The sequence below is a fragment of the Astyanax mexicanus genome, chromosome 23, assembly GCF_023375975.1.
Source record: "Astyanax mexicanus isolate ESR-SI-001 chromosome 23, AstMex3_surface, whole genome shotgun sequence".
Lineage (NCBI taxonomy): Eukaryota > Metazoa > Chordata > Actinopteri > Characiformes > Acestrorhamphidae > Astyanax > Astyanax mexicanus.
The window spans coordinates 15602681-15616172 of record NC_064430.1 but is presented as its reverse complement, the minus strand read 5'-3'; the positions used below and the strand labels follow the sequence as shown (position 1 = coordinate 15616172).

The window sequence follows — 13492 nt, the reverse complement described above, 5'->3', positions numbered from 1 at the left end:
TATTCAAGTGGTCTCGCATTTTTTTCCAGAGCTGTATTTATTAACTGATGATTTATAAAGGAAAATCATGAAAATGATCAGGGGTGCCCAAACGTTTGTATTTGTTTTCTTTTTTTTATAATTCTATTTATTTTTTTTTTATAATTTTTATAATTTTCTCCCCAGCTTACACAGCCAATTACCCAACCCACTGACTAGGACTCCTCTTATCACTAGTGATGCTCCAACGTGTGAAGACTAGCACATGCCTTCTCCGATAAGTCAGCGCATCGCAGCGGCTCGGTTCTGATACATCAGCTCACAGACGCCTTGTACTGCGGATATCACCCTTTGGAGTGATGAGGGAAAAGAGCGCCATCTACCAACTCAGAGAGAAGGGCTAATAGTAGCCGATGGCAAGCTGCATGACTGGGTTTTGAACCGGTGATCTCCTGATTATAGTGGCAGCACTGAGCCAGATGGGCCACTCGGAGACAATACCACTGTATTTCTTACACTGATTCTTTTTTGATTTATTAATTTTTTTTATGTTTTTTTTTTTTGACACCACTAATACTGGTGGTACCCAATGGGGCAGAATTGGCCCAGATGCTGTGGCACTCTCCTCCCCCACCGCACCACACTCATACATATCCCTGCCCACAAGATACTGGTGACGTAGCTGGGAGAAGTTCCCAGCAGAACGCGCGCGCCCGCGGGAGGGGCCGACAGAAAATGGCGAGTCTGTGCAAAAGGCAGCAATGCACGATCGAGAGGCGCGGCTTTCGGCAGGAACTTGACTCATGGAGGCATAAACTCATTCACTGTGTAGGTAAGCCCATTTACCCTTTGAAGCAGGAGGGGTTAGGGGGCTGCGGAGCGGTGTTTTATGCGGGGAGGAGGCTGACGCGGAGATCTGCGGTGGTTGTCGAGGAGCGGAGCTGTTTTTTGTTTGTTTCGGGAGGCTGTGGATGTTTGTTCTGAGCCGGTGTTCTATCGAGCTGTGCTACCCTTCGATATGTGCTATTTAGCGGCTATGCGCATGCGCAAAACTCTCATTTTTTACTGTTTTTATGTGTGTTTTTTCCCAGAGGTGGGTAACCCAGGTCCAGAAACAAAAAAAATCATCCCAGGGCTTTGTACCAACTGCCTGGGCAGAGGTGAGCTGCGGCAGAGCCTCCTAGGCAGTTGGTGAAAAACCCAGGGATGAATTTTTATTTTCTGGACTTGTGTTATCCACTGCTAGTTTTTCCTGATAAATTAGTTCGATTTTTTTTTTAATCCCGGGTGCATTGTACAATCTGGACTCAAAATTATCGTTTGCTTAAGTGTTACAACCGTGTTAAAAAAGTAATAATGTAATTAAATATATATATATATATAATTAATATACAATTAATATACAATTAATATATTTAATTAATTGTTTTTTTATCACCTATAATGCCTTAACTTTCTCCTGATACAGCGATTTAGGCTATTCAAATTTGATCATACCGACACTTTTACTACATGAAGCATGTTCTAATAATTTGTCTAATAATTTTTACAGTTAAACATATACTCTACGGTAGCACGGTTTGACAGGGTAGCAGAACTTGACAGAGCACCCGGTCGGCTCGCGGTGGCCGTGTAGCCGAAATTATGTGGAATAGCAGCGATTGTAGGCTGATGAGTTATAATGCAAGCTGGGTTTTGCTTTATTATTGTGTTGCATTGCGTTTTCAGTCTGATTGTTTGGGGTTTATTTAATCATTTTCTGTCAGTGACACATACCAAAATAATAATCGCGATTGCAATTTGTTTATTCCGAGCGGGCGTGTCACAGGGAGCGGGGGAATTGTGCACGAGCCAATGGGAGCGCGCCGCTTTCGCTGTGATGCGCGCTCCCCCTTCTTATTGTAGGCCTATGGTATAGTTTTCGTTGGGGAAGGGCTACGGGCGCTCCCTTTATTCTACCATGTAGGCTGTGTCAGAAATGTAAGAAATGCTGCCTACTCAGGCAGGATTGGGAGGCTGGAAGGCACCAAGTCATGTTTTACACTCTACGACAAAAAAAGACATACCATACCGTACCTTATTTTTAATGTTTTTTTTTTTTTTTTTAATAAAAAAAGTTGCTTCTTCTTTTAATCCTCCTCATATACAATATTAATTTATGCCATATATGGCTAAACATTGATTCTGATTTATTGGGCACCCCTTCTTCTTATAGGTAACACAATAAAACATAACAGTGAGCTGTCCAAACTTTGGCAGTGTCAGGAGACTTCTCTTTTTTTATGACTACACTGGCTTGTAGCTAAGTGAGATCTCTAGCTTGCTAACTAGGTAGTGTGGGCAGTAGGGAGAGCGTTTCATGCGTTGCAGACAGAGCCCACGTAGCTTTAGCTTGCTAAGGTGGTGGTGCGCGTTTTGTGCATGTCCTCAAATCTGTATGTAGGCTGCTATATGGGGGACGCGCAGTGCTGCATTGAGGAAATGTCATAGAAAATTGCCTGTTTTTTGGGTGGGGGTTGACTGACAAAGAAAAAAATGCGCATAATCGCGAAGCTTGCTAGTTTAAAAAAAGCCTTGAACTCTGGTATTACAAGCACCTTCATAGGTTAGCTTATATGGTATAAGTTATAAATGTAACGCTTTATTTATATACACAGGCGTAGCATATAACGCTAGTTAATTTCTGCTAAAACTAAATATTTAAAATTAATAAATTAATTTATTTGCATGTAGCTGCATGTACACTTCAGTTAACTAGCTTCTTTTTTATTTTTTTATTTATTTACTTTTTTATTATTTATTTGCTTTGCGTGTATTTTGTATATTTAAGTAAAATAAATAAAAAAGGTATATAACGTTAAGCTAAAAAATAACTAAAATATGTATATAAACTATATAAATTCTTACATATATATTTTGTGCTCACCGCTTATATTTTATTTACTACTCGATGTGGATATTTCGGTTTATATACATACGAAAGTAGGCTATAGGCTGTAGTCGTCTGTTAAAAATATATGAACCTTGGGACACCCCTCCCCCATGCTACTATTTCTTTAGCTTTGGGTAAGCCGTTTACATCCTAATATCCGATGTTTATTGAGAGATTATTGTTGTTCACCTCTCCCTCGAAACCCCAGTCGCTTTTTAACATGATTTATTCACGTGGAATTGATATAGCGTTATATATGAAGTATTTACATCATATCTAGCGTGTTGTGTTTCAGGTTTAGCGTGCTGTTTATTATGTTTAGCAATTTTAATTCGTTCAATGTCGATTATGCAGCTATAGATGCTGCTCCCTCCGCCGCCGCTGCTGCTACTCTATAGGGCTGGACCGCACTGTTAGCTATAGTTGACGCTGCGCCTGATTTATAAGCTACACATTTTGTTAGATCCATATTTAAAAATGAAAAGAAAAAAAAAAGAATGGCTGCCATACATGCTTCTGATTCACACAAAAATCTGACTGATCTTCAGATCATTAAAAGCGAGCTCGCTGGGTTTGCTCTCCCCGGAAGTGCTTCATGTTTCACATGATCCATACAAAAAAAAATCTGCTCTATTCAGAGGCAGCCTTTATTTAACCACCACCTCCCCCACCCCATATAGCTACAGTTTCCCACTGTATTGTTAGAGCTGCCGTTTTCTCTTATAATTAATAATCTCTGAAACCCTCCTGCTGTGTTCATTTAAGGTTGACTAGCAAGTTTTGTGTTCCCAGTCGAAAAAAAATAAAAATAAAGACTGGGCCATTATAGCTTAATATAGATACACAATAATGCAGGGTGGGCAGTTTCAGTCCTAAAGGGCTGCATTCCTGCACAGTTTTGACCTTTTCTGAGCTGATTAAACTCACTTAGGCTTGTCATAAAAAAAATATATATATATATATATATATATTGGTTAGTATATTCTCGGAGAAATAATTGCGAAAAAACAATGTTATTAGCATGTCAAGACCATGTCAGGAACGTGAAATAATGATAATGTAATACATTACGCAGTTACACCAATTTAAAGGACAATGAACTTGATAACAGTGTAATAATAAGTTTGCTCCACAGGCTAAAATATAATATATATACTTATAATATAGGTACATACATACATGTACATACATCTCAAAAAATAGAATATCATTAAAAAGTTACTTTATTTCACAAATTCAGTTTAAAATGTGAAACTCATATATTATATAGGTGTATTACACACAGAGTAAATTATTTATTTTATTGTTGATGATTATGGCTTACAACCAGTAAAAATTGTAATTGTTTGACTATTATACTACATGCCGTGTTGTGTCAGGTGGTCGCTAAGGTTTGTTATAAGCTTAGTAGTTGCAGCGGTACCCTGTGTGGTTGGTGGTTATTAGTATTATTAGTGTATTTGTATTATCTGCACACAATAACTGGTCACACATTTTTACACACCATTACACACATTATAAGGAACAAAATATGTAACAAAATGTAAAAGATTTTTAGTTTTCTGCATCATTTGTACTGATCAGCTTTCAAAATTTGACCAGGAGAATAAATGGACCAGAAGAAATGCTATAATTGTTTTTTTTTCTTTTTTCCCATTGATTTGATTTAAGCATGTTTTCACACCAGCACTATTTGGTCCAGTTAAAATGGACTCTGGTTGGTTTGTACCCTTAGTGCGGTTCGATTGAACAGGTGTGAATACAGTAATGGCACAAAACAACCAGACTGAGACCCGCTAGAGTAGGAAGCGAGTCGCTTGAGGTGAGAAAGTGATCTGATCTCGATCCCGACCAGCTATCAAATATACTCCTTATTATTTGAGATAAACTGCTGATGAGGCACAGTTTAATCTGATGTATTAGCCAGATACCTCTAATTACGACAGCTATGAACAAAAGCTCTCTCTGCTGCTTCATGCTGTTTACACGCGTGGTCTGTGCTGCGTTCACTACCTGTAGCCTCGGGACAGAATCTTATTGCTATATATACTTTCTTGCTCCTATGCCAGACAGCTCTGGCCAGTCAGAGGAGACAATGTGCTTTTGTTTCATTGGTGCACATTTTGGTGTGTTTAGGTTTATGCCTGTGTAAAATCAGACTAAACAGAGACTCAGCAAACAGCACTGGATTATGTTGTTTGAGATTTGTTTGTGAAATAAAGTCGTCATGATGCACCATTAGATGTTTTCTGTCTTTACAACATAATTTGCTCAAAACTACTCTGTTGAGAAGCACCCTCTGGAAACAAAGCGTTGTCACACACTTTACATGTTCTTTTTTGGACTTAAATGAAAGACAGATGGTAGCTTGTGTGGCAGATGTGATATGATATGATAATACGTTTTTTTTTTAACATCTTGTTTAGGATAGTTTAAAATATATATGTATATATATCAGTATAAATATCAGTATTTATTATGTATTGCTCAGATATTTAAATATATATTGTAATAAAACTTTAAAATCCCACATTAATATTATAAAACACCATTCTGTGGTGTTTATAGTTTTGGGGCTGTACATAATTCAGAACGTTGTCAGTTAAATTGGTTTCAGCTGTTTATTATAAAGATTTGTGTACTTGCTCCTTTTTCGTATAGACTGGCAATTAAAAAATCTATTTGCATGAGCTTCAGTGTTGATTTCACATATGCTGCATACTTCATAGTAGAAAAAATAGGCAGAATCATTGGAGGATATTTTGGGAATGAATAAAATCTGTCTGTACTTGATTCTAGATTTGAATTAAATTGAGGCTTATTTGAATTGCTGGGCTATAATGTTGGGCTACCATGTGGATTTGTCAGAATAATGAGACAGGCAGCCCACATGCATTTCACTTTAAATTAGCCTAGCAGACTTATTGCATGCATAACATGTCTAGTAAATCTGCCCAGGTAACTGCAGAATGGCCACCTAACTATGCAGCCATCCTGTTTCAAGTGCTATGCCATGTTCAATATTGTTGATTTAATACGTGTTGTTGTGTTTTTTTTTTCTTTTCTATTTCTTCTATTTAGAAATGTGGACCCTTTAAAAATTGTAATGGCAACATGGGTATGAGAAAAGGAAATGGCTCTCTCTTTCTTTTTTGTTTTATCTGTTGTATCATATTATTGTAGCAGGCACTGATTAAATAACACTGATTAATAAAAGAAAACACCAGACTTTGAGTATGTACCAGTCATTATGTATTGCATTCTTCTTCTTTTAGTAGAAGCTGGGCTGTCAGAGTAGTTGAGTTATCATACAATATATGGACCTTGTGCTGGGTGGTATGACCAAAAATACATATCATGGTATTTTTCAAGACTCTGACAGTTTCACAGTAATATATATTATCAAACATTAAGGCATCGATTACTATTGGGTTTACTTTGTCCCACAAAACTACACAATATATAATGGAATCAGACTGCATTAGCAAAAAAACAGTTACAAAATGTCAACAATAGATTCAAGAAATACAACTTTAACAACTTTAACACAGCGTTCTTTACAAAACTTGTTCCATAAACACTATAAATGAACCTAAAATACTGAATGTTTAAGTATTTAAAATAGATATTTCTCAAAAGCTCTATTGCACAACTAAGACGCAATTTACAATATGTTATTCTTGAAGCCATTAGAGGCATTACTGTATTAAAATCAGCCACAATCCCATTCTTTCTCCAGTTAACAAATACATTCAATTGAGTGTGCATTAAAAATAATCCTTCAGATTACAGTATTAATATATTTAAACAGGGCTATAGTTACTGCTCTTGAACCTGACCTGACCTTAATCATTTTTGCTGACCTCCGTGTTGGCCATTGTGATTTTCTTACCGGGGAGAGTCCATTAACGTGAATGACCTGGTATTTCTACTTTGTTTAGAAACAAAGTTAATTGCTTTTTAAGTGTGTAATTGCACTATGCTATTGTCATTATATCAATAGTATAAAATGTCTTAAAATTAATTAATATCATCCAAACAAGCCTTGTAGAATCAGTCATTCCTACAGTGTTTAGGTGTTTTCACAGATGACTTGATATTTGCATTCTGCATTTGCTTGTGGACTCCATTCCATTGGCAGCAGCACAACTCCAAAGCAAGATACACCCAACTCCATGTTTCACAGCTGGCAAGTTCTTTTATTTATTTATTGGTTGTTTTCATGAAATTAGGGATCCAGTGGTAAACTTGATTCCGCAACTTCCTGAAAGCGTCTGGTGCCACACACCTCATTGAAGAAAATTAGCAGAGAGAGAGAGCAATATTATTTATATGTGATTTACTGAATAAGAAATTAGCAATGAAAGGGATTACACTAAAGCTCCAAAATTGAAGGAGATGTTGTCAGGGACGGATAACCAGTACAGAGTGGTGACCAAAGGAAAAAACACATCAATCAATATGTTCCCATGTCTCCCGTGTATAACTGTAATTCCTAACAAAAAAAAAAAACAAGTATACATTTAAACATTGACCCCATAAAGAAATTGCACATACTCAAACGTTTCTAGTTTGGAGGTCTAACTGAGTGTGTTAAAGATACAGGGAGGACCAGAAATAATAATGCATTATTTACAGTGGTATGAAAAATTTAACCCAGTATCAGTAAATCACTGGTTAGTCGGATCAGCAATTTCAGTTAAATATATCACATAGCAGACAAACACAGAGATATTTGAGAAGTAAAATTCAGTTCATAACAGCACTGAAATTTACAGGATTTGCAGATTTAAATAATTTAAAATCCTTTAAATGTAAAGAATTTACAGAAAGTGTGCAATAATTCTTTAAACATAATTAGGCAAGTGCATAAATGTGGGCACCCTCAACATAAAAATTACTTCTTAAAGTAACCAGCCCTGTCGCAACTTCAAATTTATCTCTGATTCTTGAACACTGTTCTTAAGAATCTGCTGATATTGACTAAAATCCATGCGTCCCTTATCTTTAACAAGATTCTTAGTACCTGCACTGGCCACACTGCCCCACAGCATGATGGAACCTGTGAGGGAAATTGAACTTATTAACCCCATTTAAAACTGTTTATTTAATTGAACACTGTTTTGTAAGATTAATATACTTTACTGTGTGTATGATTGAACATGAAGATTTTTAGATACTTCCTCTAATTATCAGCATCCTATTTTCAGCATCCTATCTTGCTTGATCATAGGAATCACTTCTCTGTTCCAGACATATTCTATATGTTTTTCACTTCCTCTTTTAAAAGAACAGGACACCCTAAAATGTATAAGATTACCTCGACCTTTTGGTCATATTTTGTATGATTACGCAGAAATAGGGAGATCAGTACATAATTGTGGATTGGATTGTTCTAAAATGTTATGTCCCTCCCAGAAAGGGGTATAACAATGGTTGTACCGTAGGTGAGAGCAGAGCATGCTCTCATCTTTCTATCCTCTGAATGTGTCTTGTCCTAACACTTCATGTTTGTCTTTGTCTTTTCCAAAAAATGTGTTTTTCTTATTACAATGACTAGTTGGCTCGACAAATGTAATTTTCATCGCAACTTAGTGTCCAGTTTTTTTGCACAAACGTTTAACCAATTTTTTTTTTACTGTGGCTGAATAGTATTTGTCATGAAACACTGTTTTTTTTCCGCAATGCATACCTCCCTCCAAATAACTAAATCAGTCCACAGCACCTTATTCTAAAATGAAGCTTGAAGCCTGTCCAAATGTGCTTTAGCTTTAGCATACCTCAAGCAACTCTGTTCGTGGCGTGTGCACAGAAAAGACTTCTTCTGCATTACTCTCCTATACAGCCTCTCCTCGTGCAAAGTGCGCTGAATAGTTAAACATAGATGCGCAGTGACACCACCTGCAGCAAGATGATGTTGTAGGTCTTTGGAGCTCTGGAGGTCTGTGGGTTGACTCTTGACTGTTCTCACCATCCTTCATCTCTGCTTATCTGAGATTTTTCTTATTCTGCCACTTTGGGCTTTAACTAAAACTGTACCTGTGGTCTTCCATTTTCCTAACTATGTTCCTCACAGTGGAAACTGACAGCTGAAATCTCTGAGAGAGCTTTTTCTAACCTTCCCCTAAACCATGATGTTGAACAATCTTTGTTTTCAGGTCATTTGAGAGTTTTGTTTTGAGGCTCCCATGTTTTCACTCTTCAGAGAAGATACAAAAAGGAGAAAAACTTGCAATTGGCCATCTTAACCTTTTGTCATAATTGGATTAACCTGTGTATGTAGGTCAGGGGTCAGTGAGCTTAAAAAAACAGATTTAGTGTTCCAAGAGTTAGTGCTAAAAGTATTCAAATCAATAAAACGACAAGGGTTTCTAGATTTATGCACCTTCCTTTTTTTTCAAAAGATTATTTCACATTAATTTCACTTCTCAAATATCACTGTGTTCGTCTGCTGTATGATATATTTATCTGAAAATGATGATCTGAACAATAGGGGTGGGAATCTTTTACTATCTCACGATTCGATTCGATTCCGATTTTGGGGGCCACGATTCGATTCAAAATCGATTTTTGATTCAAAACGATTTGAATTATACAAATTTCTGCTTCTGGCTTATGAATCTTATTGAAAAAAAGCCTCCATAATATACACTGGTCCTGGAGCAGGTAATGTGTTACAAAAACAATAAAATGTGCAGGAATGTGGGTCCTCAGTGACAGAGGAATTACTGGGATATCACAATGACGTTTGTCAATGAACAATAAATAAATAATAAATAACACTGCTTTATTACCAGGCTACTAGCGGTGGTGTGTAGGTGACGCTGCTGGGCTGATGTGATGATAGCAGTGGAGCGCTAAAGTTCAGGAGCAGCTGCTGATAACTAGTTAATTTTAGGCCGTTGTATTTCTTCAGAAAGGGGGCAGGAGGTGGAGAAATTAATTCATATGGTCCATTCCTTAATTCCTCTGTGATGAGGAGCTGAAATTAGCTCTGATTAGCTTATTGTATTTTTCCGTTCCGCCTTAAATGCTGCAGCCCGCTGCCACCTGTTGCATTATTTAAGGTGGAACTGGAAAGTTAGCTAGTTAGCTAGCTAACAGTTACTGAAACGAACTACTAGCGATCTTTTTTATGCTTGTTATGAAGCATTCTGCCATAAAACATTAAAACTACACGTTAATCTAAGGTAATATAGTGCTTGTTCTGCCATCTTACCGGTAATTCTCATACACCTACGCTCTGTGTGGGTCTGGAAGATCTCTGTTTGAACAAGCCCTATCCTTTACCCGCCTTAGGGGTGACGGTACGTTTACACACTACGGCGGCGCAGCCAATCGCTTTCTCCGCCTCCCACTTGCCGCTTTGGGCAGTGGGAGGCGGAGCGAAAAACGCTTCGGTAGGGGTAGGGCCAAGGGAAGAAATGGGATTGGACCTTAGAATCGATTTTGGGACATTTTAAATCGATTCTGAATCGTAGTAAATGAGAATCAAGATTCTTATGTGAATCGATTTTTTGGCACACCTCTACTGAACAACCAATGATTTTAAAAGGAAAATCATTAAAAAAATGATCAGAGGTGCCTAGTGGAGGTGGGCGATATGGGTCTAAAATTATATCACGATATGTCATGGTGTTTTTACGATAACGATACTTTTGTTGATGCGACAAAACACTGAATTCGATAAATTATTTAGAATTGTATTATTACATGCAATATGAAATGGCTAACTGAGATATAAAAAAAAAAAGAATTTTATCAGATTTGTAACAGAAGTCAATGATCCAGAATGTCATGACACTAATAATGCACTCCAAATATTTTCATATATCCAGAATTTAAGTGAAATAAATGATACTGGACAGATATAATTTGTCTCTAGTAGCTATATAATGGGAACTGAGAACAGTGTTTTTTTTTTCTTTTGCTAAAAATGGCAACAAAGTAGTACTCTAATGCGATAATTAGGGGTAGGTGATATTGGCGATATTATCACGTACGATACGATATGGCACACCCCTAGTGCCCAGACTTTTTCATACAGCTTTATTTTAGACTTGTTTAATTTATTTAATGTTTATATTGTCACCTCTGTGATTATGACATGGCGTTATTTTGGAGCCCTGACACAATGACAGACCCAGTCACCGCTTCCGGCCCCTAGCAGTGCCCAAAAGCAGGGATTAAGGGACAGAGCTGACAGAGAGCAGAGAAACAGCAGGTTTAAGTTCATTTTTACACTCATACCCTTCTGAAAGTACTTCTGAAGTAGGTTGCATGGAAATTTTCAACCCAAATATGCAAATAGCGATCAAAAGATACATTAGCCAATCCTTAGAGCTGGACAGATCACGTGATCTATTTGTTTTTTCTGAGTTGCTGTAGTGTTGCATGAATTCACCACGTTGCTGCAATTCTTCATTCACCCTCTAAATAGCAGGATGGACGTCCAGGTGACACTAAAAGCTTCAGTTTAAAAGCCATTACAAGTTAGACAGACAAACCATGACATTTTCCCCATTGCATAATCCCCATATAATGCATTGAGCTAAAAGTTAACGTGCCTTGCATTTGCTATAAAGTAGTGGGTGGTGGTCATAAAGATGACTCATAAGATTTGAATTGTTGCCCCCTTTAGCAGTGATTTTCTTTCTGCATGTTCTGCAGACCGGGTGGTCATCTTCAGAGAAGTTTCATTCTGCACTCTTACTCTTACGACCGCATTTTACATTTTACATTTATCCTGAAAGCTAAAACAATCTCCAGAAGCCCTTGTTTTCTGTCTTCTGCCATGTTCTTACATACACAATAAATCTATCACCAGTATGTTGCATACAGTGTCTGCATGCTTCACTTCTAGGAGACTGTTGCTAGCTTGATGCTGAACTGTGTTTGAGTTATTCTATAAAATGGGTGCCATTTCTACTAGAACTGAATAGTAAAATTTTTATCGTTTTATCGTATCAACTATACAGCTCTGGAAGAGACCACTTAAATATTTTGAGTTCCTTTGATTTTAACAGATTGAAAACCTCTGGAATATAATCAAGAGGAAGATGGATGATCACAAGCCATCAAACCAAGCTGAACTGCTTGTGGCATAAAGTTATCCAAAAGCAGTGTGTAAGACTGGTGGAGGAGAACATGCCAAGATGCACGAAAACTGTCATTAAAAAACAGGGTTGTTCCACCAAATATTGATTTTTGAACTCTTAAAAACTTTTTAAATATAAACTTGTTTTATTTGCATTATTTGAGGTCTGAAAGCTCTGCATCTTTTTTGTTATTTCAACCATTTCTCATTTTCTGCAAATAAATGCTCTAAATGACGATATTTTTATTTGGAATTTGGGAGAAATGTTGTCTGTAGTTTATAGAATAAAACAACAATGTTCATTTTACTTAAATATATACCTATAAATATCAAAATCTAAGAAACTGATTCAGCACCTGAAGTGGTCTCTTTTTTTCCAGAGCTGTGTATATTAATAAGCCTATTGAAAATGCCATCAGTGCTCAAATAACACTGACCTAACTGTATTCTGTTTAATTGGATGATTTGCATCAAAAACTCTGTGTGGTTATGTGCACTGCGGACCTTGTTTTTAATACTGTTCATATGGATATTGAAATTCGTATCGTCCCAACATTTACACATATATCATCTATATCGATTTTGGCCATATTGTCCAACCCTATTTTTTGCAGTTTTTAAAATGTCATGCTTTGTTAATACTTTCTTTAAAATGTCCAGTAAAATTACATTTAATCGATTATTCCTCAAGACAGGAATTTTTTTTATATATCTGTTTGTGAATTTCAGTTTTTTTCCATTTTTAAGCATATGGATCCTGTGATAAGGTGTTAAATTATCTTGTAAGATAGCCTGTTCCCTAGTGATGCTGTTTTTTTTTTTTTTAGTTCATAGGATACCTTTGCCTTGGTATTAAAGTTTACCGTGATTTTTGTTGAGTAACTGTTGAGCCTGTATTGTCCAGACAAGGGTTTCTTCTAGATTATAGAGAATAACTCTCAGGTCCTGCGCAGAATTCGGTGGGACGACCTGATCTGGCCATGTTAGCAGTTGTTTAAAAGGTTTTCCACTTGTAAATAATGTTTTACTCTCTTCCTACACACGCCTGTGTGTGTCTCTGCACTATTTTATCTTCTGCTGTGTACAGTAAAGTTTTAAGTGACTTTGTATTGTAGTGTTTGACAAAAGTTTGTCTCAAATCTCATCAGCACTGAAATTTCATCTAATCCTTTGAATCGTTTAATGATATTATGCACTGGAATGGGAGAAATGTCTGGTTCCTATCCAGTCTTTCTTTAAGGAACATGGTTTGTAAACATTTAAATAATTTTTTCATGCATTTGCTGACAAATTGGAGATCCTCCTATATTTTGGAATATTGTATTTAAATATTGTGTTGATTATATTATTTAAATGAATGCATGATGAGAATCACCTGTGAGAGCCCTTAATTATCCTCATCCCAACTTTTGGAATGTGTTGCAGGCTTGAAATGCAGGAATGGATGTATGTAAACCAAGGAAATGAGGTTGCCCAGACAAAGA

The 13492-nt window shown here is 36.7% G+C and overlaps 1 protein-coding gene across 1 annotated transcript in view; it reads left to right on the top strand.

Moving 5' to 3' along the window:
* The first annotated feature begins 697 nt into the window (after nt 1–697).
* Nucleotides 698–13492, top strand: part of lcor (ligand dependent nuclear receptor corepressor) — a 37684-nt gene continuing 24889 nt past the window's right edge. Inside the window, exon 1 of the mRNA XM_007244949.4 lies at nt 698–811. Coding sequence (XP_007245011.3) covers nt 715–811 — 97 coding nt within the window. The 5' untranslated portion in view covers nt 698–714. The remainder of the gene's footprint in view (nt 812–13492) is intronic.